A 23,711-nucleotide genomic window follows, 5' to 3' on the forward strand; every position below is an offset into this window, starting at 1 on the left:
AAATGATATTGATACGAAATGCCCTTTACTCAAGCTCTTGGCACGTTCAATGCTCAGATGAGCAATACTGTAGGTATGTACCCATGTACTTCACGATCGACAGGAACGCGTCCCAACTAGCTTGTTTCAAGCTCTCGTTGCTATTGCTCTTGTGACTGTTATTGTTGTTGTTAGCTAGCTAGCTACATACAGCACTTCGTATCCGGCGGTGCACACAAGTATATACAAATACCTAGTGGCAGTTGGGGCTGAAGAGGAGGCACGAAATGAGGCGCACATTCAATGACGGGGGAAGACATGGTCGGTGCGGTGCGGTAAGTAAGCTTTGGCGATGACGTGGTTGAACGGGCTTGTTGTTTTGGTTCGCCCTTTTGTCCATTTGCGTTCCCTTTGTTGCTGTAGCAATGCCCGCTACAGCACTACTTCTCTCGCGGGAACCGGGCACTCCGAACTCCTGTCCCGGACTCCTTGATTCCCTGGCTGACTCCCTGAGAGAGCAATGAATGGATGGGTGGGGGAGAGTGTGTAGGTGTATAGGAGGGAGGGGGGAGAAGGAGAGAAGGGAGAAAGGGTGAGAGGCAGTAGGAGGTGCATAGCGGTATGATAAGGAGTCTTGTCAGTTTGGAGGAAAATGTGTGGTCCGGTCTGGTCTGGTCGGGTCTGGTCTGGTCTGGTGCCATTATTCATTGTCGGGGCGTGGGATCTACATCATCATCATTGTTGTGCGTCGTGCGATGCGATACGGTGGTCGGTGCGTGTAGGTACGGTAAGGTACTACGTGTGTGTATGTGCGCACGAGACAGGTTCTGATCCTAGCCAATTGATGGCGACGTCATGCCGGCCTGTCCTCCCTCTCTCTCCTCTCTCCCCTGTTTGGCGTCTACATAATACTGTACCGCTCCCAGCTCTCGCTGTGCTGCCGCCCATCTACCCATACCACTGTTCCCGTGTCCCGTCTGTACATACCACAACTACAGTCATCCTACCGATACCGCATCACACTCCCACGCAAACGCACGCGCTCACTCCACAGACTCGCTCCATCCGTTAGCTCGCTGTCCGCACGCAGCCTCCCTTCTCCTCGCTACCCTCACCGTCTCGCCCAGCATGCATCGCACATACTCCATGCGCCAGTCGCGCGCGCCCACCGCGTCGCAAATCCAGAACCCACCGCCCGCTGCCTCCTCGACCAAGGGCGGTCGTCTCTTCGGCCGCGCCAACATTGGTAAGACAATCGCCGCCTCGTACAAACATTGCGTATGGGATTGCTGACTGACGTTGCTGCTCAGGCCACACCTTCCGCAAGTCCGTTCACCCCGGCGCATTCGGTCCCGATCTCGCCAAGAAGCTGTCGCAGCTCGTCAAGATGGAGAAGAACGTCATGCGATCAATGGAGTTGGTGGGTCGCGAGCGTATGGAGGTCGCTCAACAACTGTCCATCTGGGGCGAGGGCTGCGATGACGACGTGTCCGATGTCACCGACAAGCTCGGTGTTCTCATTTATGAAATCGGAGAGCTCGAGGACCAGTTCGTCGACCGCTACGACCAGTACCGTGTGACCATCAAGAGCATCCGCAACATCGAGGCTTCGGTCCAGCCCAGCAGAGACCGCAAGCAGAAGATTACCGACCAGATTGCCCAGCTCAAGTACAAGGAGCCCAACAGCCCCAAGATTGTGGTGCTCGAGCAGGAACTTGTCCGTGCCGAGGCCGAGTCTCTCGTTGCTGAGGCCCAGCTGTCCAACATCACCCGTGAGAAGCTGAAGGCTGCCTTCACCTACCAGTTTGATGCTCTTCGCGAGCACAGCGAGAAGATTGCCATCATCGCTGGCTTCGGCAAGCACCTCCTCGAATTGGTTGACGACACTCCCGTCACACCCGGTGAGACCCGCAACGCATACGATGGTTATGAAGCGTCCAAGGCCATCATCCAGGATTGCGAGGATGCGCTCACCAACTGGGTGGAGCAAAACGCCAAGGTGACTTCCAGCCTATCGACTCGTGCCCGCACGCTCTCGCAGCGTCGCCGCAACAAGACCTCTGGTCACGACCTTGCTGAGCAAGACCAAGATCGAGAGTCCGGTCTGTGGGTCTCGGCTGAGCAGCACGGTGCCGGACAGGACTTTGACGATGAAGACTCGGTGCGCGGTCGTGAGGAGCACGTCGCCGCATAGAGTTAGTTGATGACAATCTATCTTGGACATGAATGAGAGTTCTATACCCTGGGAGGAGGACGAGGCCGGTAATTACTGTACAAGCAGGACAGGATCACAGCAGCGAACGACCTTAACGTGTCTTATTTGGTAGTAGCGTATATGATAATGTTTTGAAGAAGAAGAAGGATATGCGTGTTGTGTTTCCATGTCTCTTTTCACATGCGCATTGGTAGCATGGCCTGGTGTGTTCGGCTCGGCCCTGTACAAGCATGGTCAGTCATAACCTCGCAGAAACGGGATGGTTGCGAATATACCAGGTACCTAGGTAATCTCGAGAATGCGTTCGTGCAATGAATCATTATCGAAACACCAATAAACTGAACAACTCGTTCCGCCATTAATTAATAGAGGTGACAACAGCAGCAGCAGGTAGGAAGTAGTAGTGGTAGGTAGTAATAGTTTGGCCGTATCCTACAAGGTTTCTTGAGAGCTCGAAAAGCTGCTTGGGCCTGGCTGCGCTGGCCGCAAGCCTTATCCTGTCTGTCCCGCCGGCGTGTTCTGTGTGAGCTGTGTTCGCCGCAGCAAAAGAATTTCTTCCAATGCTTGCCCGAGTTCGGCAGCTGACTCCCTACCTCTCTCTGTCCATACCTACCTGAGGTAACTATATAAAGCTGTCCTTGCCTTGCTATAAGGTAGTTTTACTGTTGATTTTTTATTTCTTTTTGGCCGAGTGCTACCAGGACGGGAAAATCGGTATAAATTCAAGTTACCTCTCGCCTACCTTATCTGCCTACTGACCTTGCTTTTTTGATTAAACAGTTCATCTTCCAACTATGGCTACTACTACGACTCCAAAAGTCCCTCCAGCAGGAATCTGGGCCCCAGCCGTGACTTTTTTCGATCCCGAAACAGACGAATTAGATCTCGAAGCACAAAAGAAATACTACACCTATCTCTCGCAACATCTCACTGGTACGTATAATGATAATAAAATACATCAAACCAAAACATGTACAAGCTCATCATGGTAAAACAACACCATAAGGCCTCGTCATCCTCGGCACCAACGCCGAAACATTCCTCCTCACACGCTCCGAACGCGCCTCCCTCCTCCAGACAGCCCGCTCGGCCGTCGGTCCCAACTATCCACTCATGGCGGGCGTCTCCGGCCACAGTACGAAGCAAGTCCTCGAATTCATTTCGGACGCGGCGGCTGCGAAAGCGGATTATGCGTTGGTGTTGCCTTGTGCGTATTTTGGGAAACAGACGACGGGGGCCGTGGTGAAGAAGTTTTATCAGGAGGTTGCGGAGAAGAGTGTGTTGCCGGTTGTGATTTATAATTTTCCCGGGGTGTGTAATGGCGTGGATGTGGATTCGGATGTTATGGTGGAGTTGAAGGGGAGGTGTGAGGTATGTTTTTTTTTTCTTTTTTTGTCGGTCTTTTTTTTGGGAGGAAGTACTAATCCATATGAAAATTGTTGAAAAAACAACAGAACATCGTCGGCACCAAACTCACTTGTGCCCAAGTCGGCAAAATCACCCGTCTCTCCTCCGCCTTCCCAGCCTCCACCTTTGCCACCTTTGGCGGACAATCCGACTTCCTCATCGGCGGTCTCGCATCCGGCTCTGCAGGCTGCATCGCCGCGTTTGCAAACGTCTTCCCTCGCACCATTTCCCACATCTATCGGTTGTGGAAGCAAGGCAACACGGATGAGGCACTGCGGTTGCATCAGATTGCTGCCGGGGCGGAGAGTGTCACCAAGGCGGGCATTGCGAATACCAAGTATGCGGTGAGTTTGACGTCGGCGAGGTGGGCGGGGATTGAGGGGGCCGAGGAGAAGTTGAGGCCGAGAAGGCCGTATGAGGAGCCGGAGGAGAAGGTGAAGGGGGAGATTCGAAAGAGGATTGAGGAGATGATCAAGATTGAGGAGTCGTTGTAGTAGATGATGGTGATGGTGATGATGATCTGTCGTTTGATCACAACTCTCAACCAAAAAAAAATTATCTGCCTGCTTGATCGAGTCCATATCGAACTCACTGCCCTGATCAGCCTGTCCGTCACTTCTTCAATACGCCCTTTTAAACATTCAAGTTTCCCGTCACACCTGGCTCAATGGCCTCCAGCTTCTGGCTCAGCTCAGCCCACACTCTCCTCTGCAACTCGGGGCCTTCGGGACCCGTCACCAAAGGCGAACATTCAGCAATGTGGCAATCACTCATATACTTTCCATGTGTCTCCTCACTGCTCAGTCCCGCATTGACGAGCGTCCTCGAGCCCACTTCCGTCGTCCGGCACATGATCAACTTGACCAGCTGGAGAATGGGATTCATCATCTCGCGCATCAACTCGGAATGGCACCAGCCCGGATTGACGAAATTCAACGTCACATTCCCCAGACTGCCCGGATGTAGTCGAGCAATTTCGCGACAGGTCAGCACTTCGAGGAGTTTGCTGACATTGTACCGATCCTGCATGCGCGCCGTTTCCTTGGCATTCAGCGTGGCGAAAATGTCACTGCTGGATTTTTCGGGAAAGCTCGTGAAGAAGTGGACTTCGGATGACACAATGGTCAGCGTGGGGCGGATGTTGAACTTGTTGCTCGATTGTTGCAGTTTCGGCAAGAGTAACAGTGCGAGTAAGAATGTGCTGACGACGTTCACGGTGATGGTCGATTCGTTGCCGGCTACCGACTGGTAGTTGCTGGTAGCAATTCCTGCATTCTCGACGACCGTGTCAATTCGCTCGAGGCCTTGTGCTCGCTTGGCAAAATCCTTGACGCTCTCGTACGACGACAGGTCGAGTTGCCAGACTTCAATGACGCCTTTGCGGCCTTCGCTGGCTTCAATGTCGCGCTTTGCTGCTTCTCCTTTCTCGAGGGAGCGGCAGGCAATGATGAGCTTCTTTACGTTGAGTCGAGTGAAGTGCCGTGCAGCTTCCTAATGAATTACTGGTGTCAGTTTTCCTCCTGTTTGCTACCTATTCCACCCATTGCTTTGCTTCAGGACTGACCTTGCCCAGGCCGACATTCGCGCCTGTGACGATGATGGTCTTGCCGGTGCAGTCTTGCTCCGGACGCGGGGGTGTGACGAGGAACTGAGAATAGAGGAATTTGGACCAAAAGGCTGCCATCTTGGAGAGAAAGTGTGATGTGGTAATGTGTGTGCTAATGATGCGGATACTGTTCAACAAATGGATGACGGGTCATCAATAAACATATATATGCGTGCCGACATGTAGGGTAGATAAGGTAGTCTGGACTGCCTTTGTGGTCATAGACTCCGATAAATGCGGCGTTATTAACGCCGGGCCTTGTCTCCGTCGAGTCCGTCTGGTGCGCGTCATTCACACATCTGGGTTCAAAACATTCCAGTCGACCGCTGAGGAGCTTAAGCAGATGTGCTGTGTGAGACAAGCTACTGTCATCAAGTATACATGATGTATCTGGTCCAAGCTGTAAGTGGCTGTTTACCTTAATACAGCTCCAGCCAATGTATCGTTCTATATATCATCGCAGTCGTGAACGCCCGATCGGCGTTGTCATTTGAGAGTCTATGCCCATTTTCCAAGAACGGCCATGAGGAGTGCTCCCAGCACCATGCAGCCCACAGCGGAGAGCACCATCCTTATCGGCGCCCTTTGCATATAGGAACTAAACATGAACTCGTGGGCCATCAGTTCCACCAAGCCAGTGTAGATGAGGATTCCCGCCGAAATGCTGTCGAAGACGCCGTTGACGATCAGGAAAGACTGGCTGTTCGTATTTAATGCGGTGCGAACACCCAAGCCCACTCCAATGGCGATGGGAGTCGACAGAGCATAGGCAAGGGCCAGCAAGTATGGTGTTAGCCTCTTAGATTCGGGCCATTCAATGCTGCCCAGTCGTGAACCAAGCGCCAGTCCTTCGAATGTCTGGTGGAAGGTGAGAACCACGTAGAGCGTATCGAATTCCGAGCCCGAGACTGCCAAGGTAAGACCGATGAAGATACTGTGGAAGATGACACCGAATTCCAGGATGAACACTGCAGTCATCTGGGCAGCGTATGATTCGGGGTCGAAGGTTTTGTGTGTCTGGACCGTCGTACCCAATGCTGAGCCTTGGTGCTCTCGAGCATGCGATAGATGATCATCGCCAGGCACATGGGGGTTGGTTGGGCAGTCGTTGCCACTATCATTTTTGACATGCGGCTCATCCAGGTACCTGACACTAGTGACGGAACTGTTCAGCTCTAGCATTTTGTCTTGGCCGGATGCTTCATGCGCGGCATCATGGTCGTGAGAATGGCCGAATTTCGCGTAGCGCATTGTCATGAGCTCGACAAAGAAGAGGAGGAAGATGGTCATGAGTACAATGCCCTCGACCCCTGCCGAAGTGTCAGTTCGGATATGGAGCGTCGTGTATGGCGTTGATCTTGTTGGTGATCACATCACATACATGTGTATTCGGTGATGGGTCCGGTCAGGCAATTGCTCGTCAATGCCTCCTCGGCGGGTGCAAGTAACTGCTCGACACGTCAGTCACGCGCATGTGGCCTGCTGGGTGCAGCGATGGGCGTGCATGTATGAAGGCCGTGGCCACAATCACTCCCGAGCCAAAGTACTTGGCGATGAAAAAGGCCCATTCTGGCACGCCGGTTCCGCGATGTCTGGATGCATAGACAGGGAAGACTGCTCCTAGGGCAGATCCGACGAGAATCACGAAGATGCTGGAGATGCGAAGGCCCAGACGGCCGTCGAACTCGTTGCCTGAATTCGGTAAGGCAGACAGCGGGTCATTAGTAACCAGCGATGCAAACAGCGTAGGAGGTAGTCGGGAATGCGTATGCGTACCTGCGTCGCACTCGGACATGATGTCGGCCGAATCGTGCGGGCTGGCTTCTGAGAGACCACCTAAACGTCCGACGAGGGCGACCGCGTGCAAAGAGAGTGTGTAAGAGAGGCGAGAGGCAAGTCGACACAGGTTTCCGGAGAGCAGACAGCTCTAGTAGATGTACTGCAGGAATCGCAACATTCTCATCATCATCATTGCAAGAATGGAGCAGGTAGTGGAGGCATGGCCAGCAGGCCAGCGCGAATGGTCAATGAAGAATACCTTAGTGAATGACCTTGATGGACAAAGTGCAACTGGGGCTTGGCATTCAAGCATTTCATGGAACCATGATGGCATGAGCAGAGGTGGAAGCTTCCCGTCATGTTTCCATGTACACCTAAATATGTCCGTAGCAGGCTGCCTGGATCCCATGACTGAATAAACAATCATATACCGTGGATACATTATTCGTGTGCTGACCGACTGCTGCGTTCGTGTTTCTGCGCATATACTTGGTGTGTATTGTGAGTGAGTCGGAGTCCTGCACTTAAAAGCCGCCCGTTTGATACAGATAACTGCCCCTCCACTTGCCGATCGGGCACGACCTTTGGCCACGAGTGATCGCTTCCGCCGAAGTGCATGCCCGAATGCCCTGTAGGTAGTGGTGGTTGATCCTTTCTGCTCACGTACCATTGTATCATCATCTGCAGTACTATGGGCTGGCTGTGGGGGAACAACGGCGACGAGGCCAGCAATCCGACCAAAAAGCTCGATGTCGGGCTCCGAGAATTTCTCGACAACGAGACCACCAAGCATGATACCAGTGAAGCCAGAGCAGTCGCGCAGCAATCAGCAGCTTCATCTACGGATGCTGCGCCCACTACCTACCGTGAACAGCTAGGCCTGGCGGAACCCGGACTGGACCAGAAGCACCAGAACTCCGCGTCCTCTGACCGTGTTGGGGTACCTCCAGAGGCACTCTATCAAGACGGACGATATGCTCACCTGTGGAAGAGCTACAGGCCACAAGCGGAGGTGGAAAGCGCGGGAAAATCAGATCAGGATCGGCTCGCAGATGTCATAGCATCATACAAGGATCGTAAAGCAGAGATCGGACGCGCAGCGCTGGACAACTGTGCAGACTATCAACTGGCCGAGCGTGAATGTCTGGCCAATGGCTCGTGGATGAAGAAGATGACTATGTGTCGGGAAGAAGGCAAGGCGTTCAATAGGTGCTACACTATGCAGGCGCGCTTCTTGTCTGCGCTGGGCTATCTGTCATCTGTGCGCTCGGAGGAGGAAGAGGAGCGCATTGCCATGCACGCAGACAAGCTGTACCATGAGATGCTGGACCGAGAGCAGCTCCAGAAGGATGCAGAGGAGAAGGGCCAAGACCTCCCTGAGCTGCCACCTCTGATTGCGCCAGAAAAGATCACCGCTGCGCTGGGCGAGGATAGCGCATTTGCTCGAGCACGAAAGCTGGCGATCGAGCGAGGCATGTCCAATAACTTGAGCTCCTACACACCAGAGAAGCAGGAAGAGATCAAGAAGCGCATTGCAGGGCTCTCGCCAGCGGAGAAGGAAGTCGAGCTGCAGCTGATTGCAGCCGAGTCGCGGTCGCAGCTGGAGTATGCAGAAAGAATTGCCACGCACTTGGTGGAGGAAAAGCAGCACCGCGAAGAAAGGCGAGAGCGCGGGAAGGAGACGATTGGAGACACGCTCCGACGACTATGGGGCACATAATGTACGTACTGCAAAACCGTACTGACCTTTTGTGCATTAATAAACAGTTGTAGTACGACTGCTAATACTGCTGCTACTGTCGGGGCTGTCAATTGCTGATCACCAGTAGGTAGCTGACGATATGGCACAGAGCGGAAACGCGACTTTTGCCGTTCGCTCGGCCCGACCTCTATATCCGTCTCCATCCCCATCGGGCAATCAAAACACAACAAACCACAAATCACATCTACTGTGCGGCATTGAACACCGCCAACATGTCTACCGCAACACCTTCTAAACGTATACAGCTCCGCTTAGGCACCGCTCAAGTAGTACCACTAACGATCAACAGACGACAGGATAGAACGGCATATTCAGAGACAGCGCGGAGCTGGGTGCGCACTACACCACACCACCGTCGGACTTGAGCACGAGTGGTCCACTGACAGCCGACAAACAGTGTCCGGAGTTTGGCGACGAGCTTTGGCTTCTCCTTTGGCGCCCCGCATCCAGCACCTCCGCCACAAGGCGAGCGCTCCCCGTCCAGCGAACCTCCCGCGAAGCGTAGAAAGTCGCATGGCAGTCGTGGGCCCGGAGCAGGTGGAGAGGATCCTCTTGGCCACGCGAGGTACACTGATGCTTTCCATGCAAATCCAGTGGGCGCGCGGAAGGCCAAGCCGCGTCGACAGTTCGATGCGATTGACGAAGAGCCAGAAAGCAGCAAGAGCAGCAAGACCGAGGACGATAGTTTTCTCAAGACACGAGTGGTAGTGAAAAAGCGCGGAAGACCGGCTAAGGCTACACTGGAACATGTTGCAACCACTGAAGGCCCTGCTTCCAATTGCGCAATGAAGAGGAGAGGTTCAGCGAAAACTGCGGTACATGAAGGGCACGACGTCCGAGACCCTGCCATGGGTGCTACACTTGTGGTTAGAAACGCCTCGGCACTGGACTCTGCTGCGCCGAAAGCATCAAATGCATCGGGAAATAAGAGAGGCCGACCACGGAAGAAGTTGGTGCACGATGCAATCGTGAGCCTCGCAGAACCAATTGATAGCTTCACGGAATCGAAGTCGAACCAGAGACCCAAGAGGCAAGCAGCGGCCGCCGCTCGGACAAGGGTGATAGAAGGCTTGAAAGAGGAAGACTCTGACATAACGAAAAAGCGCCGCGAGGTCCATTCTGCGCACACTACTCGGGACCCAATGTCCGATGAACGGCAAGCTAAGCGAAAAGAGGAGCTTCCAATATCACGAAATGCGGGGAAGCTGCAGGAAGCCGAACATACTGTCATCAGTCATACTGAGAACGAGGGCTCACTGGAAACTGCAGCTGGAGATCTGAAGCAGCATGGGCGAGCAGTTGCCGACTCCGAAATGACACTCGCGCCGAACGTTTCCGGCAGACCTAGAAGGAATGCAGCACTGGCGGCAAGTGCAAAAGTGCTCAGTGGCTTTGCCGAAGAAGCAACAGATATTACGAAGCGAAGACGGGATTCCAGCCCTGTTAGTCGGAAGAAGAGGAAGCGCGAGATTCCCGTGAACAGCAAACCTTTGACAATAAATACTCTGACCACTACAGGCAAAGCTGACGCGGTCTGTGATCGACCGGCGGTGCCTAGGAAGCGAAGTCAAGCAACGGATGGCACTTCCGACTCTACTCCTACGCTTCTCGATATGCGTAGACCACTCGCGGAGACGAATAGCAACATCTGTCCCATGCCACAAGAGATGATGACCAGTGACGGATTGCAGGTTCCAGGCAAAGCGGATGTGCAGGCATCTATTCGCACTGAGACTCAGGTGGCATCCAAAGTCTCTATGAAGGCGAAGCGACAAGCGCGGAACCCTGACGTGAGTCGTGATGCATTTGCAGATCCGGCAGGATCCCCTGGGAACAGGGTCGAGCAAACGGAGGCATTGCCTCTACCACAAGAGCCAGTCTTGAAAACAAAAGTGGTCGCAGCTGAGTCAAGAATGCGAACTAAAAAGTCTGCCCAAGCAGCATCGATCTCTCCCATATCCGCCCCGAGAGATGAGAAGCGTAGAGTGAAGCCATCCAAGATTAAGGCCAGCCGTTCCAAATTACCTTTGGGTCCGGCTGCTACACAGACTGCTGCTACTGATGGTGAAAGAGAGGAGAATATGGATTGGCTTGCCCAGAAGCCAGAACCCACAAAGTCGATCCGAGCGCCAATAGCTTCAAGAACGAGGAAGGCGGTTCTTTGCCTACCTGACATGGATCTCGACGACCTATTGTCAAATGTTGCGAATTTTGTCCCTCGACTAGGTTGAATCGAGAGAGCACACGTAGCTTTGAGTCTGTACGCATCAGGCGAGGAGCTTCAATCTTATGCAAGAGCGCAGGGTCTATGGCTTCAAGTTGGACAAGACACAATTGCAGGATATGAAGTCTATCACTGGGCTGTCGATCTAGGCTAGGCATTGAATACCGGACTTGCTGGTGCAGGGAGAACATTAGCCACACCTATCATTACTTCAATGGAAGTTGATCAGCCGCCAGCGGAGCTCTTCTCTGCAGGGCAAGCATGTAGCCTCTGCGCGCATTCGACAAGGCTGTCACTTAGGAGGACGACAAAGTACAAGTTGAATCACGAATCCAATGTCTCACTGAAGAATCCCCGCCCAATTTAGAGCTGCTCCGGGGAGAGTGCCAATTGGCCTCGATCCGGCTCTGCTCAGGCTCCTGTGTGTGCAGCATAGGCGGTATGTAGTCGGCATACCAGGTTTACGGCAGTGTCTCGGCAATGTGAGATATGCGCAGGCTCATGTAGTGCGGCCGCCGCCCGCCGGCATGGTGAAGTTGGAGCATTCTGAATCTGGCCTGTCAGCCTGTCCCTCGACCGGGTTCGGTAGATGGTGAGACCGGTACGATTGAGCCAAACTCTCTTGCAGCTCCAGCGAAACGGATCTCGTGGCTCCCACTGCTTTCCGATCTGTCACGGACACACACACACTGCAGTCGACCCTGGGCGGTGTAGCCACGTTCACGCAGACTACACGAGTGTAGCACAAAGACGTGGCTCAGGGCCAGTTCTGCAGCTGCTGCAAGATTTTGCATCTCTACTGTGTTGAGATCTCCTCCCTGTCTCTCTCCAATCTGAGCGCACTTGGAGCGTTACACACAACGCTCGCAGTCACTACTGTTGATCGGGGGGAACGTCCATCATTAAAATGCCCCCTACCCCCTTCTCCAAAACATCTAGCAGCAACAACATCCCCCTCGTACGGAAATTATCGCAAGGCGGCCACGCGAGAGAGTGAAAGAGCGAGCCTGTCATTCAATCCCGCGGCACGACCTGCCCTGCTTGTTTTCAATATATTATACTGAGTCCTCTTTTTTTTTAAGCTCGCGCGGCACTTGTCGGGGGCGGGGGGGGATCGGTTTGCGTCACGCCAGGGCAAGGCTTGTTTCAGTTATTTTACGCATGGTTTTCTTTTTTTCTCTTTCGCAACGTTGTCGTGATGAACCAGGGTCATACTTTCCGACAGACAGAAGACAAAAAAAACCATACTTTCCCACTTCCCCCTTGTTCCTTGCCAAAACTTCAGAATTTATCCCCCCTTCCCGCCCTTGTCCAAAGGCGCTAGGGTAGGGTACCTTGTAGGAGAGGGTAGGGTAGGGTAGGGTAGTTGATGATGATGGCTCATGGCTTCCCCCTTGCCATGCCCTTGCCATGCCCTGCCCTGCCATGCCCTACCCTACCCTAGTCCTTGTATAGATCATCATGCTTGCTCGTAGTATGGGATGGGATGGGATGGGATGGGATGTATGGGATGGGATGTAAGGATTCTGTATTCCACGGCTCTGGCCGGTGGTGGGAGGTGTCACATCACCTGTCAAGTGTCTCTCTCTGCTCATCATCAAGGCATTTTCCCTGGATCGATAAGACCAGGGATCCGGGGGGAGGGGCGGAGGAATGATTTGATTCATGGGTAGTGATGAGGGTCTAGGCCTAACAGGACTGGGCTTTTGTTTTGTTTCTTCTCTCTGATGTCTGATTGGAATTGAATTGAATTGAACGCAAACAAGAGATAGGATTGACTTGAGTAGGTATTGCGCAGTCGGTCGTGATATGTAGAAAAAAAAAAGAAAAAAAGAAAAATCTGATGATGGCTTTTTGGTCCCGGGGGATTATCCATATATATCTACTAGTAAGATGTCGAATGTAGGTATTTTACTAAGTATATGTAAAGGAAGTTGAGTGAGTTTTTCCTTTTCTCTCTCTCTTTGAAAAGAAAATAAAAAAAAAAATCAAAAACCATCCCTTTATCCTAACTTACACACGCGGGCGCCCGCGCGCGGAGAGCGGGTGTGTAGATGTAGGTACTGTACATACGACGTACAGTATGTACACATGTACATGTACATGTATGAGGTAGACAGGGTTTATGGACTGACTCAATCGGGAAAAAATCTGTCTCTCTCTTCTTGCCAGGGCTGGGGGGATGGGGGGATGGGGGCGGAAACGGAAACAGTTGAACACTAAAAAAAACACCCCCAAAAATGAACCAAGAAGAATTTGAAGAAAGAAAGAAAAAGAAAAAAAGAAATGTGTGTAGGTATACGAGGATACATTATACAGTAAGTACCTACTGTAGGGAAAAAGGGATTCGGTTTTTCTTTTCTTTTTGTAGGATGAGGTAGGCGACTACTAGAGTCCGTCTATAGTCAAAGTCTTCCTCTTTCCTTTTTTTTCCTTTTTCCTTTTCCTTTTCCTTTTCCTTGTCCTTTTCCTCTACCAAAACCAAACCCAAAAAAAAAGAAAAAAAAAAGAAAAAAAAAAAAAAAACACCTCGTACACAACATTCCAAGTACCAGAGTACCTCACAGGCTCACAGGCTCTCACACCGCACCCACTACCACCTGAGTAATCTATACAAATGTACAAATATACAAACAATGTACAATTGTAAATACCCGACATAAGCCGGTCCCGACCAGCACCAGCACCAATACCAGCAAGCACCACGTGGCGAGCTAGACTAGTAAGTTACATGTACCCACAAGTACGTACCTACAAGTACGTACATGTACCTCTACTTTCCGGCGATTTTTTTGTGTGTATCGCGACGACAGGGATGTTTGACACGTTTTTTTTCTTTCCCTTTCCCCTTTCGCGCTCTATTGTGGTGTGTGGGGGTAAAAAAAAAGTGTATGTGTAGGTGCTATACGATGGCGCGTGTAGGGAGGGTGCGGATGGAGCGCTAGAGGAAGGTAGGTACATGTAGTAAGTGCTGGGTTGGAAGGGAGTGAGGGAGAGAGGGAGTGAGTAAGGGAGAGAGGGAGGGCATACGTGAGAGGTATAATGATGAACTGAGGACTACCTACTAGACTTTGCAAGAGTACCTGTATATCTATCTATAGTCGTACGAAGAATGAAAAAAGGAATATCTTGTCTTGTCGTATTACTTACTTACTCGCTTACTCAGTCCAACTCCGTAGTATACAGGTAGTATTGTACCTCTTCTCGGTATATACGTTCCGCCGAAGGTACCTACCTAAGGTACCTACTGTACCGTACCTAGATACATACAGATCCCTCGGCAACACGAAGGAAGCTATCTATATATATACCTCTCTACCTAGTAGCTACTAGCAATAACAACAACAAGCCAAAAAGGCGATTTTCATTTTCCATAAATTCCTATCGAGCGCACTACTTCCGATTACCAGCTATATGCAACTACTACCCTACCTACTAATATATCGACAAACTACGCCGTCGTTTCTGGTATATACACGGGACATGTCTTCCCGCTTGCCGGCCTACTCTCCTTGGGAGCTTAAAACAAGTAGTGTAGTGACGCCGAGAGCATCTAGGAGTATTAGTCGAATTGGGACATGAGAAGAAGAAGGAAGAAGAAGAAGACGAAGCAAATCGAGAGAGTGAGGCGTCACTGTGCCTGCACAATAGGTGACATGCATTATCTTGCTATATTAATCGGTACAGTAATGTGTTGTGATGATCGTGACAGGGAGACTTCTATGTGAGGCAAGCAATATATAAAACGCTATACAAGATTGGGGTATCTTCGAAAAGTGCGAAACAAAGTGAAAAAAGGGGTACAAGAAGTAGTTGCGCCTTATCCATCCATCGCATGCAATGCCTTCGCTATGTAAAGGGGTATCGAAATTCCAAAAGCCCAGTCTCGTGCAAAAGAATCCAAAAAGAAAACAAAGTAGAAGATTGGCTCCATGCTGGAATAAACGCCGTTCCGTGTCCATCGAAAAACAATCCCGTCACAGGATCCGTGCTCCCTTGGTGTTGGTGTAGCCGATGCTGCTGCCTTGCCAATGAATGCTTGGTCCCACTACCTGTACGTCCACATTGCGCGTCAATGTGGATCCATTTTCTGACATCGCCCCGGGATACAAATACTAGGCGTGGTCTCCGTGCTGATGTTGTCGATGTTGCTCATGCAGTTGATGTTGTGGACCACGGCGGTCAGCGTATGGATTCCAAGGTCCGCCTTGCGGCGCCGCTTGCATCACCTGCGGCGGACCATGGGACCCAGCCGCCGGCGGCGGCGGAGCAGGCAGAGTCCCTCTCGTCATGGGCGAGGGAAGTGGATGCGATGCCTGCTGCAAGCCTAGGTGAGGCTGTGGTGCGATTTGTTGACCGTAGTTTGGCGGAGGATAAGTCTGTGCCAATGGAGGTCCTGGTGCAGTATGTGTGCCTTGGCTTGGCGCTGGGAAATGGGGCAAAGACAGGGTAGAAGTTCTTCTTCGCACGTTGCGCCCTGAATCAGGACTACGCGCTCCAGGCTCTTGATACTGCATATAGCTGCTCGAGGCACTGGGTCCGGAATAACCCGACGATCTGCGATGTCGTGGGGATTGAGGCCGTGGGAAATGGCGATCCCCTCCAGGCACTTGCAATATCACGCCAGCCATGTAGTCCCTCTCCCGTTTGTAAAACTCCATGTCTTCGCCAAGCTCTTTCAATTGTTGCTCCAGCCGAGATATAGTGGTCGAGGCCTCCTTTTCCTTCTCCTTTCGCCTCTGCCTGAATCGTGCACTTGCTCCAGCATTCCGTCTCCTCTTCTCATCTGCCACTCGTGATGCGGCCTGCACATCTACAGGTAGCGAGACAGTTCCTGAGGTTGTCTCCAGAGTCATCATCTGATAGACATTTTGTCCAGCCGAGGATGAAGACACGGGCACACCCACAGCACGCTGATGCTCTCCACCATGATTATCAACGGCATGGCCACCACCATAGTCTTGACCTGCAGAATAGGATGCTGATAGAGTTGGCATGGAAGATTGGCCATACGTGGTAGCAGGTGACGCGGATGAGTAAGAAGATCTTGGACTCTCGCTCTGTGAAGGAGGCCTTGCGCGAGAGTGTGCATCGACGTTCCTTCCGCCTGGTGCGTGAGGCTGGGGATCAATAGGAGCAGAGGAACCATAGCTTGAATGTCTCGCGGACGGTGGCAGATGTGGCAACGGCGGTGCACCGCCTGTACCTGGCTCGACCATATATGTCCGACTCCTCGGAGATCCTGCAAAGGGAGCATGCTGAGCACTGAAAATGGGAGCTGAAGAAGCATTCAGCTGGCTCAGACTAGAGGCGCGATGAACCGAAGGAGATCTCGGTGTCAGGATCCTTCGAGGCGGTCTGTCTGCACCATAGGTAGCAACTCCATATCCGGCTGTAATACTCATTGCAGATGGCGTAGGCGTGCTCGTGGCTGACGGAGGTGGCCGGTTGCTGAGCCCCAGGGGCGGAAGTACATTCGAGGAGGATGGCGATGAATGTAAGTGAGGAGCCTTGCGTCTTCGAGACTGGGAACTATCGTCCGAGTCGACAGGATTCAGAATAGAAGACACTCCTACAGATCTGGAGCTTGGCTGGTAGGTGGCAACTTGACCGCTAGGCACTTGTTGTTGGAGAGGCGGCAAGTCCATCGATCTGCCATTGTTTCCTGGGTACCGATGCAAGGCTGGCGAAGCGGCGCTTGATGTGCCAGCAGTTGTCCGCGGGCCATGTTGCTCAGCAGTCGATGGAGCATGAGGGGCAGGAGGAGGAGGAGGAGGCTGCTGCTGGTTGAGAGAGCGTTGAGAGGAGTCGTTGCCACGGACAATCAAACTATCCGAGGGCTGCTGCTCTCGCTGCCGCTCTGACATGAAATCCTTCCCGAAGTTCCCAGACTGATGTCGCAATTCCGACCATGGACGTGGTTGCCCTGGCGTTGGTGAGTCGGGAAGGTGTCGTTGGAGGGGCCGAAGGGTCGACTCGAGGTTCTTGAACGTTCTACTGAAGTCCGGGACGGTTGGACTTCTGTCGTAACCAAACGGCCCACTGTAGTGGCTGCAGGAACGATGAACGTCGGTGGCAGCCACGTTGACTGATGACGTGGGACGCCGAGCGGACGTCCTAGCAGGCAAAGTTGATCGGGTGAGGCGAAGAATGATTGATACCTGTAGGTACCGGTACCTGTAGTTGCCGTCCGGACCTCGCCGTCGTCACAGCGCAGCTGGCGGAGGAGCGTCGTGTCGCTACTGCAGCTGTGCAGAGGTGACGAGCACGCCACTCATAGCAGCAGGAGGGAGGAGGGCGCCAGAAGCTTGCACGGTGAGTGGAGGAGGTGGCGGGAGTGTCGGAGGTAACCTTAGGTGCCTGCCGTTGGGAGCTAGAGAGAGGGTCGTGAGCTCGCTGTCGAGGCGCTGTGATATGGACAGCGGGAACGGGAGCCACGACGGTGGTGTGGTGACGGGTGCGGTGAGTGTGATGACTCTGGAGTGATGGCGTCGAGGGAGGGGATTGGACGCAACGGACAGGACAGGACAGGACAGGACGGGACAGCACAGCACAGGACAGCGGCGGAGAGTGGATGGGACAGCGGCGAGCGCGAGTGCAGTGCACTGCCCGCGATCAGGGACATGACCAGTGATATAGAGCTAGGTGGGCGGTCGGTGTAAATCATGACAACACTATGAACGGACGGCTTGGCAGCACAGCGCGACATGTCTTCTTCTAGGCGAAAGGCTCTAGTGCAGAAGCTGTCGTGCATCATCGCGGGCAGGACAGGGAAGGAGCAGGTCAGGGCAGGAGCAGGCCAAGGAGCAGGGCAGGACAGGGCATGGCAGGGCAAGAGCAGGCCAGGACAGTGGGCTCTGAGGGCAAGAGCCAGGAGCAGGGGCAGGAGGCAGGAGCAGGAGCACGCTCAGACCGACTCTCACAATAATGCACCAGCCCAGGGGCGTGGCATGCCCATGCTACCTCCGCTCCTCCAAAAGTCTGTCTTCCTAGCTTTTTGATACATCAACTTCATATATATATAAACACGTAGAATAGGAACTATTACAGAATCTATTGATAGGGGGTAGTACAGAATTGCTCGCTCTATTAGATAGGCTATAAAAATATAAGAGAGATACCTTCCCTATAGTATAAATAATATAAATAGTACCCTACTTTTAAAAATAAGACACTTAATCTTTACTACTTCTATTTGGTTTTGATATCTTGTCTATCTTTAAAGTAGCTCTAGATATCGATTCTATATACCTAGAAGTACCCTCCCTAGGAATAGTTCTATATTAATATATATATATAAGAAGTTATTCAAGATAGCTCTCTCGTTAGCCCTATCGAGGAGTCTCTAGGATATACGAGTATTTATACTTAATAGGAAGGTCCCTATATAGGAAAATATATATCGATCGATAGTATAGAGTCTAAGGATTACAATACAAGTTTTATTATCAATTTCTATTAAGAATTGGTAGAGATACTAGGCTTCAAAGTGAATAAATCCATCTCAAAAGGTACTGGATTGATGCCAAGAAGACAGACTAACGGAGGAGCGGAGGTAGTGCTGCCTCCTCCACTGTATCTGGTCCAGCCCAGGACAAAGGGCTTGGGGCCATGTGAATGTGTGTTCAGGCAGGCAGAGGCAGGAGCCGGCCCGTGGGATGCGGCCTCCTCGAACTAGCCTGTCTGCTCGAGCTTGTACCGTGCTTCAATAAGGTGGTAGGCAAGCGCAAGGTACCTTTCAACCGCATTGTGAGCCTGATGCGACACTAGCGTGCGCGCACCTCGGGACGAATGATGATACTGATGCGGATGCGCTTGCGAATGCGGATGCTGATGCTGATGCTGAAGCCGAGGATGCCGATAGTGCTGATGATGATGATGATCGTGGTGATGATGATGATGAAGACGATGATGATGATGATGATGATGATGGAGAGCTCATGCAGGTCACACCACACCGCAAAATAGTGATGCGGCTGTGAGTGGTCGCAGCGAGACACACAGCAAACGAAAAAGCACATGCACATGCATGCACATCGACATGTGCATATGTACAGGATACCGCAAGCACTAGTTCTGGGCCGATCCACGGCTCTGGTCCAGGTACGCAGGGCCGGACGACAAGCTCCTCACTCGATGCATTTGCCATTTGCCGCGAGCGGTGGCGTCCGCGGTAGTGCGGCCGCCATCTTCTCCAAGGTTCCCATCGGACAAATCATGATGATCGTAGCGCCATAGCCAGGGCGAGCAGCACATACATACAGCAGTCGCCCCGACGCTGCCGGAGGAGGGCACCAGGCAGGGACAGCACAGCACAGGACAGCGACAGCACAGCGCAGCACAGGACAGAACCGATTCCCACTAGTGGACCTTGCAGACCATCGCCAGCAACTCGTGATGTAGCGTGCGTAGCGTCACGTAGCGTGGCGTAGCGTAGACTATTTGGCGGAGAGGCCAATCCGGTTGGACAGCTCGTCACGGTAGCCTGTTCCTGGGACGGCAACTTACATGGCAAAAGTCAGTACAGTCGTACCTATGCTCTACGGGGTGGTAGCGCTCCGGACGGCTTGGTGCTGGAGCAGACTGGTGCGCAGACTGCGCGGACTGCGCAGATTGCGGCCCCAATAACCATATGGAGAGATACACGGGAGGCTACTGTGTGTATACCTGAGGTGTACATGTACTTCCCGTAGTGGTACGGTATCGAGTGACGCCTTCTGACGACTGCGACCATGTCGTTCCCACAGCGCACGCCTACGCCCACGTACCCACGGCACTTGGGGCTGTCACCAGTCACCACTGCATGATGATGCGGCCGCCTACGGCGCGTCTCGCATGCATGACCTGCGTGCCGTCCCGACCTTCGTTCCGAGACAGCAATAAGCAACAGCAAGACAACCCAGCAGGCATCATCAGCATCGTCTGTCGCGCGCGCGCGTGGCCCGGCTCGGTCTCATCTCATCATCAAGCAAACCGGTAGTTGTGGAGGTAAGGTACATGGAGTACAACAGCAGTGAGAGTGGGTGATGGATGAGTAAATGTACCTACCTTGTAGGGAGTGAGTGTCCATGCCGCGCCCCCAAATTCCCAATGTGCGCTCCTCAGCGGGCTTCTGCTGGGAAGATTGCACACACGGAAGTCGCCGCGATATACAGCATCGCACACCCTGGTATGGCTGGTATTGGCGAATGCTGCTGCTGGTTCCAGTAACAGGGCGTCCAAGATGAGGGTCATCATAAATGGAGATCTGGTCCACGTCCAGTTGGGCAGCAACAATCAAAAGGAACGGTGCAGATCCTGGTCAAAGTCGCAATGCTCCTCCTGTTGCTGAACCGCCGTGACAGGCATGAGCCTACGGTCGGGTACTAGGTACGGTAGACTAGTTCTACCGTCTACGGTGCACCTCCTGGCAACGTCAAATCCCGCCGGAACGGTTCACAGCAACGGGCTGCCGCCATGAGTGATATTTCCAGATGGCGCCGGATCCAGGCATATGGACGGTACAACAGGAGTACATAGTGGTAGTAGCAGCTGCTGCTGCACAGTGACTACTTGGAGCAGTGGGTCCAGTCCTCGACTCTCGCATGCCATGCCATACCCCCCTCCCCCCCTCCCTCCCGTTCTCCGTCTCTCGCATCGCATCGCGTCGCGTCACTGCGCCGTACCTCGCCCGTCGGCCATCTGGCATCAGTCAGCCAGTCAGTCAGCCCGACAGGCCAGGTCACAGACTTACAGGCTCGCAGGCTCACAGCCTGTCGTCTCCCGTCTCTTCACTCATGCTGGTCGGAAGGGGGAGGGGGAGGGGGAGGGGGGTGGGAAAGGCCCATGTGGCTGAGCTTGTGACGCACGCGATGCAACGGAAAGTATGCAATAATGTGATGCAACCCGTCTCTGTCTAGGGCTGGCAGTACGTACCTGTACGCGGCAGTACACCGCACTGGCAAAGGGTCATGTTATTTAACAGCATTCCCACCATTCACCAGCCAGCAGCCCTTCCGCTGCCCCGTTCTGCAAAGTCGTGCATAGCCGCGCTCTCGTTATTGGCTGTGCCGCTCCGATTAAGGCAACGCGCAACCTATCACGCAATTTGCGACTACTGCTGAGGGTGGTGTGGGTGGGTAGGTGTCTGTGTGTATCTTGCTTGTGTGTGTGTGTACAGTACTGTATATGTACATTACCTAGGTAGGTATGCTTGCTTGCTTGCATATATACCTATGCCCCCTTCTGCCGCTCCGAGACTCCCCCCAGGCGGCCGCGCACGTGCTGTACGTTGTACGAAGCTCGATCCAGAGCGCGTCAGGTAATGTAGGTGTGGACGCACTGCGGCATGCATGGCGTGATTGCGCTAAAGGATCGCATTTTAATCATTGCTCGCGTGCGTGCGTGGGCTGCTCGCATGAGGTGAAGCGGGTCCGACGACCGCTTTTTTTTTTCTGGCAAATGACCGGCGAGATGACTACCTTACAGTACTGTACTGTACCTCCAGGCTAGGTACCTCTCCATCTCGCGCCAACACACGGAGAAAAAATACATTATCACACTTGCCGATGTCACTGTCATCATCTACGGGAGTTCTACTACATGTACCTAAGGTATCTACATCATCTTTTCCAGAACGACTAGGGATAGGTAGATAGGTACCTCCTATATGTACATGTACATACATACATATATACACAGGAGAGAACCTGTACAGAGGTAGTCACCTCGTTGACTCGACCCCTTTTTCCCACCAAAAGGTACCTCTGCACCTTGGTATTTTTTTCTAGCTGCCTGTCTTAGTGCTGGAAAAAAAAGCGGAGCCCCCTATTTCTCCCGCCGCGCTCCCGCGCTTCCGCGACCGGTTCCAAACAAAATCCCACATCGCACGTGGGAGCGAAGCTTCCTCTACCTTAGCGTTGGTTAGGTGCGGTTAGGTACGGTTAGGTGCCTACAACCTTGGAGGGGAGGGGAGGTATGGCTGGCTGCGGCTGCGGTAGATGGCTGATGGCAGATAGCTGATGGCTGATAGGGGGTGTTTTTTTTTTGAGGATGGGGAAATGATGAATTAATAATAAATTGATGATCATTGTAATGGTTGATAGTTGATGGTTAATGGGGTTGTGCATCGGCCGTTGTTGACGTTCCTGCAGAGACTCAGGTTTTGCGTGTTGCAACAGCTCCCTGACCTATCTCTACCGTAGCGTTGGCCTATTGCGGTTGTTATTGAAGTTGCTTGCGAGCGGGGCGCATCGAGGTAGGAGGTAATCAATGATGAATGAATGAATACGCTCTCCCTACCTACGGAAACAGATATCCGCGCGGCGCTGTAAGTGTAGCCTGTATGTATACGGGACCTCGATGCTTCTTCGGCAGTCAGCTAGCTAGCTACATTGTAGCAGAGTACTTATTATCAAGCACTTACTAAGTCTTACCTCCGAAGTAGCCTAGTAGGTAGTAAGTAGCGGTATCGTTCGTTGTATACAGGTACAGGTAAGGTATATGCGTATAATACATACAAGGCGATAATTGCCCGATAGTACGAATGAAATGTTCATGTTGGTAAGGTATATAGTAGTACAACTCTATCCATTCATTTATCTATTCATTCATTCATCTATACATCTGTCCATCCATCCATCCATCATTCATTCTATTATTATTAGAGTAGATCGCAGCCCAGCCCGACTAGAAGGGATATATTTCCCCCTACCGGCCCCCGGAACAACTACCGTACCACGTCGTATAAAGAGATAAGGCAATGCTAAGTAAGAAGAGCTTCCTTCTATCAGATTCTAGTAGAGGTCCCACGTGGTGGTCATGGTCATAGTCCTGTTGGGCGCCGCTGTACATGTCGGATTGTATAGCTTTTTTTTGTACCGACGACTGCATCTTAAGCTTAAGCTTGAGCTACTGCCTACCTAGAGCCGAGGTACATTAAGAAGAACGACGATGATAATGATAACGGGATAGGTTGCCTGCAGACTTAGAGAAACTTGTAGAGAGATGAGAGATACAAAAACAAGCCTACTCCCCTACCTCCCCTACCGGAAAGCAGACTTGTTGATTTTTTATTTTTATTTTTATTCCTAGCTTCCTCTAGAACATCTCTCCTACTCCCTCCCTTCCTCCCTCTGTCTCTCTCTTTCTTTCCTAATCTGATCGTAGCTAGGGCAGTACAGGGCTACATAAGGGTCCAAGTCTCTAAGATACGATATATATATACAATACAGGGGTTTATCGAAAAGATACGGCATCGTATCGTATCGTATCGTATGTTTCGTTTTACGGTTTCACGACATCGTTCTTCTCTCTTCTCTCTCCCTTCTATTTCCCTTCTATCTCTTTCTCTTATCTCTCTCCCCGACCGGCGATACAGAATAGCTATAAACGTATGTGTATGGATATGTATTACCCGATCCCAAAGAGCCGAGAAAATTCATTCTACTTTCGTGTCTCGGTTTGTTCTAGGTCAGGTCAAGTAGTTGTACAACATATAGAAGTTGACGAGATTTTTATTTCTACAAGGAAAGAGGTATCTCTCGATTTGGACTTTAGACTTTCTTTGTTCTATTCCTCTGTATCTTTCGTACCTTGTTTTATAAAAAGAGACATTTCGATCTGTTGTCATCCCTTCTTAAGTAAGTTCCAAGCAGAGGCTGTCGATATCGGCTAGAGAAGGGGATGTCAGTATTATTTAAAGATATAGTCGCTTCGCGATATATTTGTTCCAGAGAGGGGGGGGGGGGGGGGGGGGGGG

General features: G+C 52.1%; 8 protein-coding genes across 8 annotated transcripts; 5 read left to right on the top strand and 3 right to left on the bottom strand.

Annotated features, from left to right (window-relative positions):
• Positions 1–933: 933 nt before the first annotated feature.
• On the top strand, positions 934–2,618 carry SEPMUDRAFT_145962 (cell wall integrity signaling protein Lsp1/Pil1). Its single transcript, XM_016903370.1, has 2 exons — positions 934–1,225; positions 1,290–2,618. Exons 1-2 carry the CDS (start codon positions 1,108–1,110, stop codon positions 2,171–2,173), a joined length of 1,002 nt encoding a protein of 333 aa, XP_016764936.1. The 5' UTR covers positions 934–1,107; the 3' UTR covers positions 2,174–2,618.
• Positions 2,619–2,888: 270 nt separating this feature from the next.
• On the bottom strand, positions 2,889–7,195 carry SEPMUDRAFT_145963 (ZIP zinc/iron transport family). Its single transcript, XM_016903371.1, has 8 exons — positions 6,984–7,195; positions 6,712–6,899; positions 6,589–6,655; positions 5,166–6,517; positions 3,647–5,092; positions 3,201–3,563; positions 2,972–3,127; positions 2,889–2,904 (listed from the first exon to the last, which is right to left on the bottom strand). The coding sequence occupies exons 1-4, from the start codon at positions 7,000–7,002 to the stop codon at positions 5,706–5,708; spliced, it is 1,086 nt and encodes a 361-aa protein (XP_016764937.1). The 5' UTR covers positions 7,003–7,195; the 3' UTR covers positions 2,889–2,904; positions 2,972–3,127; positions 3,201–3,563; positions 3,647–5,092; positions 5,166–5,705.
• Positions 2,989–4,095, top strand: SEPMUDRAFT_34581 (aldolase; the record flags this gene model as incomplete). Its single annotated transcript, XM_016908577.1, has 3 exons — positions 2,989–3,127; positions 3,201–3,565; positions 3,649–4,095. 3 exons carry the CDS (start codon positions 2,989–2,991, stop codon positions 4,093–4,095), a joined length of 951 nt encoding a protein of 316 aa, XP_016764938.1.
• SEPMUDRAFT_36406 (short-chain dehydrogenase) lies at positions 4,235–5,285 on the bottom strand (the record flags this gene model as incomplete). Its single annotated transcript, XM_016908638.1, has 2 exons — positions 4,235–5,092; positions 5,166–5,285. The coding sequence occupies 2 exons, from the start codon at positions 5,283–5,285 to the stop codon at positions 4,235–4,237; spliced, it is 978 nt and encodes a 325-aa protein (XP_016764939.1).
• A 482-nt stretch (positions 7,196–7,677) lies between the features above and the next one.
• On the top strand, positions 7,678–8,706 carry SEPMUDRAFT_32614 (uncharacterized protein; the record flags this gene model as incomplete). Its single annotated transcript, XM_016908505.1, has 1 exon — positions 7,678–8,706. The coding sequence occupies one exon, from the start codon at positions 7,678–7,680 to the stop codon at positions 8,704–8,706; it is 1,029 nt and encodes a 342-aa protein (XP_016764940.1).
• Positions 7,691–12,181, top strand: SEPMUDRAFT_145964 (uncharacterized protein). Its single transcript, XM_016903372.1, has 4 exons — positions 7,691–8,707; positions 8,816–8,985; positions 9,038–9,080; positions 9,146–12,181. The coding sequence occupies exons 2-4, from the start codon at positions 8,961–8,963 to the stop codon at positions 10,977–10,979; spliced, it is 1,902 nt and encodes a 633-aa protein (XP_016764941.1). The 5' UTR covers positions 7,691–8,707; positions 8,816–8,960; the 3' UTR covers positions 10,980–12,181.
• A 2,479-nt stretch (positions 12,182–14,660) lies between these two features.
• On the bottom strand, positions 14,661–17,548 carry SEPMUDRAFT_145965 (uncharacterized protein). Its single transcript, XM_016903373.1, has one exon. The coding sequence runs from the start codon at positions 16,837–16,839 to the stop codon at positions 15,088–15,090; it is 1,752 nt and encodes a 583-aa protein (XP_016764942.1). The 5' UTR covers positions 16,840–17,548; the 3' UTR covers positions 14,661–15,087.
• A 946-nt stretch (positions 17,549–18,494) lies between these two features.
• On the top strand, positions 18,495–21,563 carry SEPMUDRAFT_104152 (uncharacterized protein; the record flags this gene model as incomplete). The annotated part of the gene is made up of 15 exons (XM_016900531.1): positions 18,495–18,591; positions 18,743–18,950; positions 19,030–19,075; positions 19,237–19,376; positions 19,410–19,558; positions 19,666–19,892; positions 20,028–20,141; positions 20,186–20,334; positions 20,356–20,483; positions 20,534–20,835; positions 20,872–20,879; positions 20,963–21,090; positions 21,155–21,237; positions 21,282–21,347; positions 21,459–21,563. 15 exons carry the CDS (start codon positions 18,495–18,497, stop codon positions 21,561–21,563), a joined length of 1,950 nt encoding a protein of 649 aa, XP_016764943.1.
• Between the last annotated feature and the right edge of the window lie 2,148 nt (positions 21,564–23,711).

This window comes from Sphaerulina musiva, assembly GCF_000320565.1.
Source record: "Sphaerulina musiva SO2202 unplaced genomic scaffold SEPMUscaffold_1, whole genome shotgun sequence".
NCBI classification, from domain to species: Eukaryota; Fungi; Ascomycota; class Dothideomycetes; order Mycosphaerellales; family Mycosphaerellaceae; genus Sphaerulina; species Sphaerulina musiva.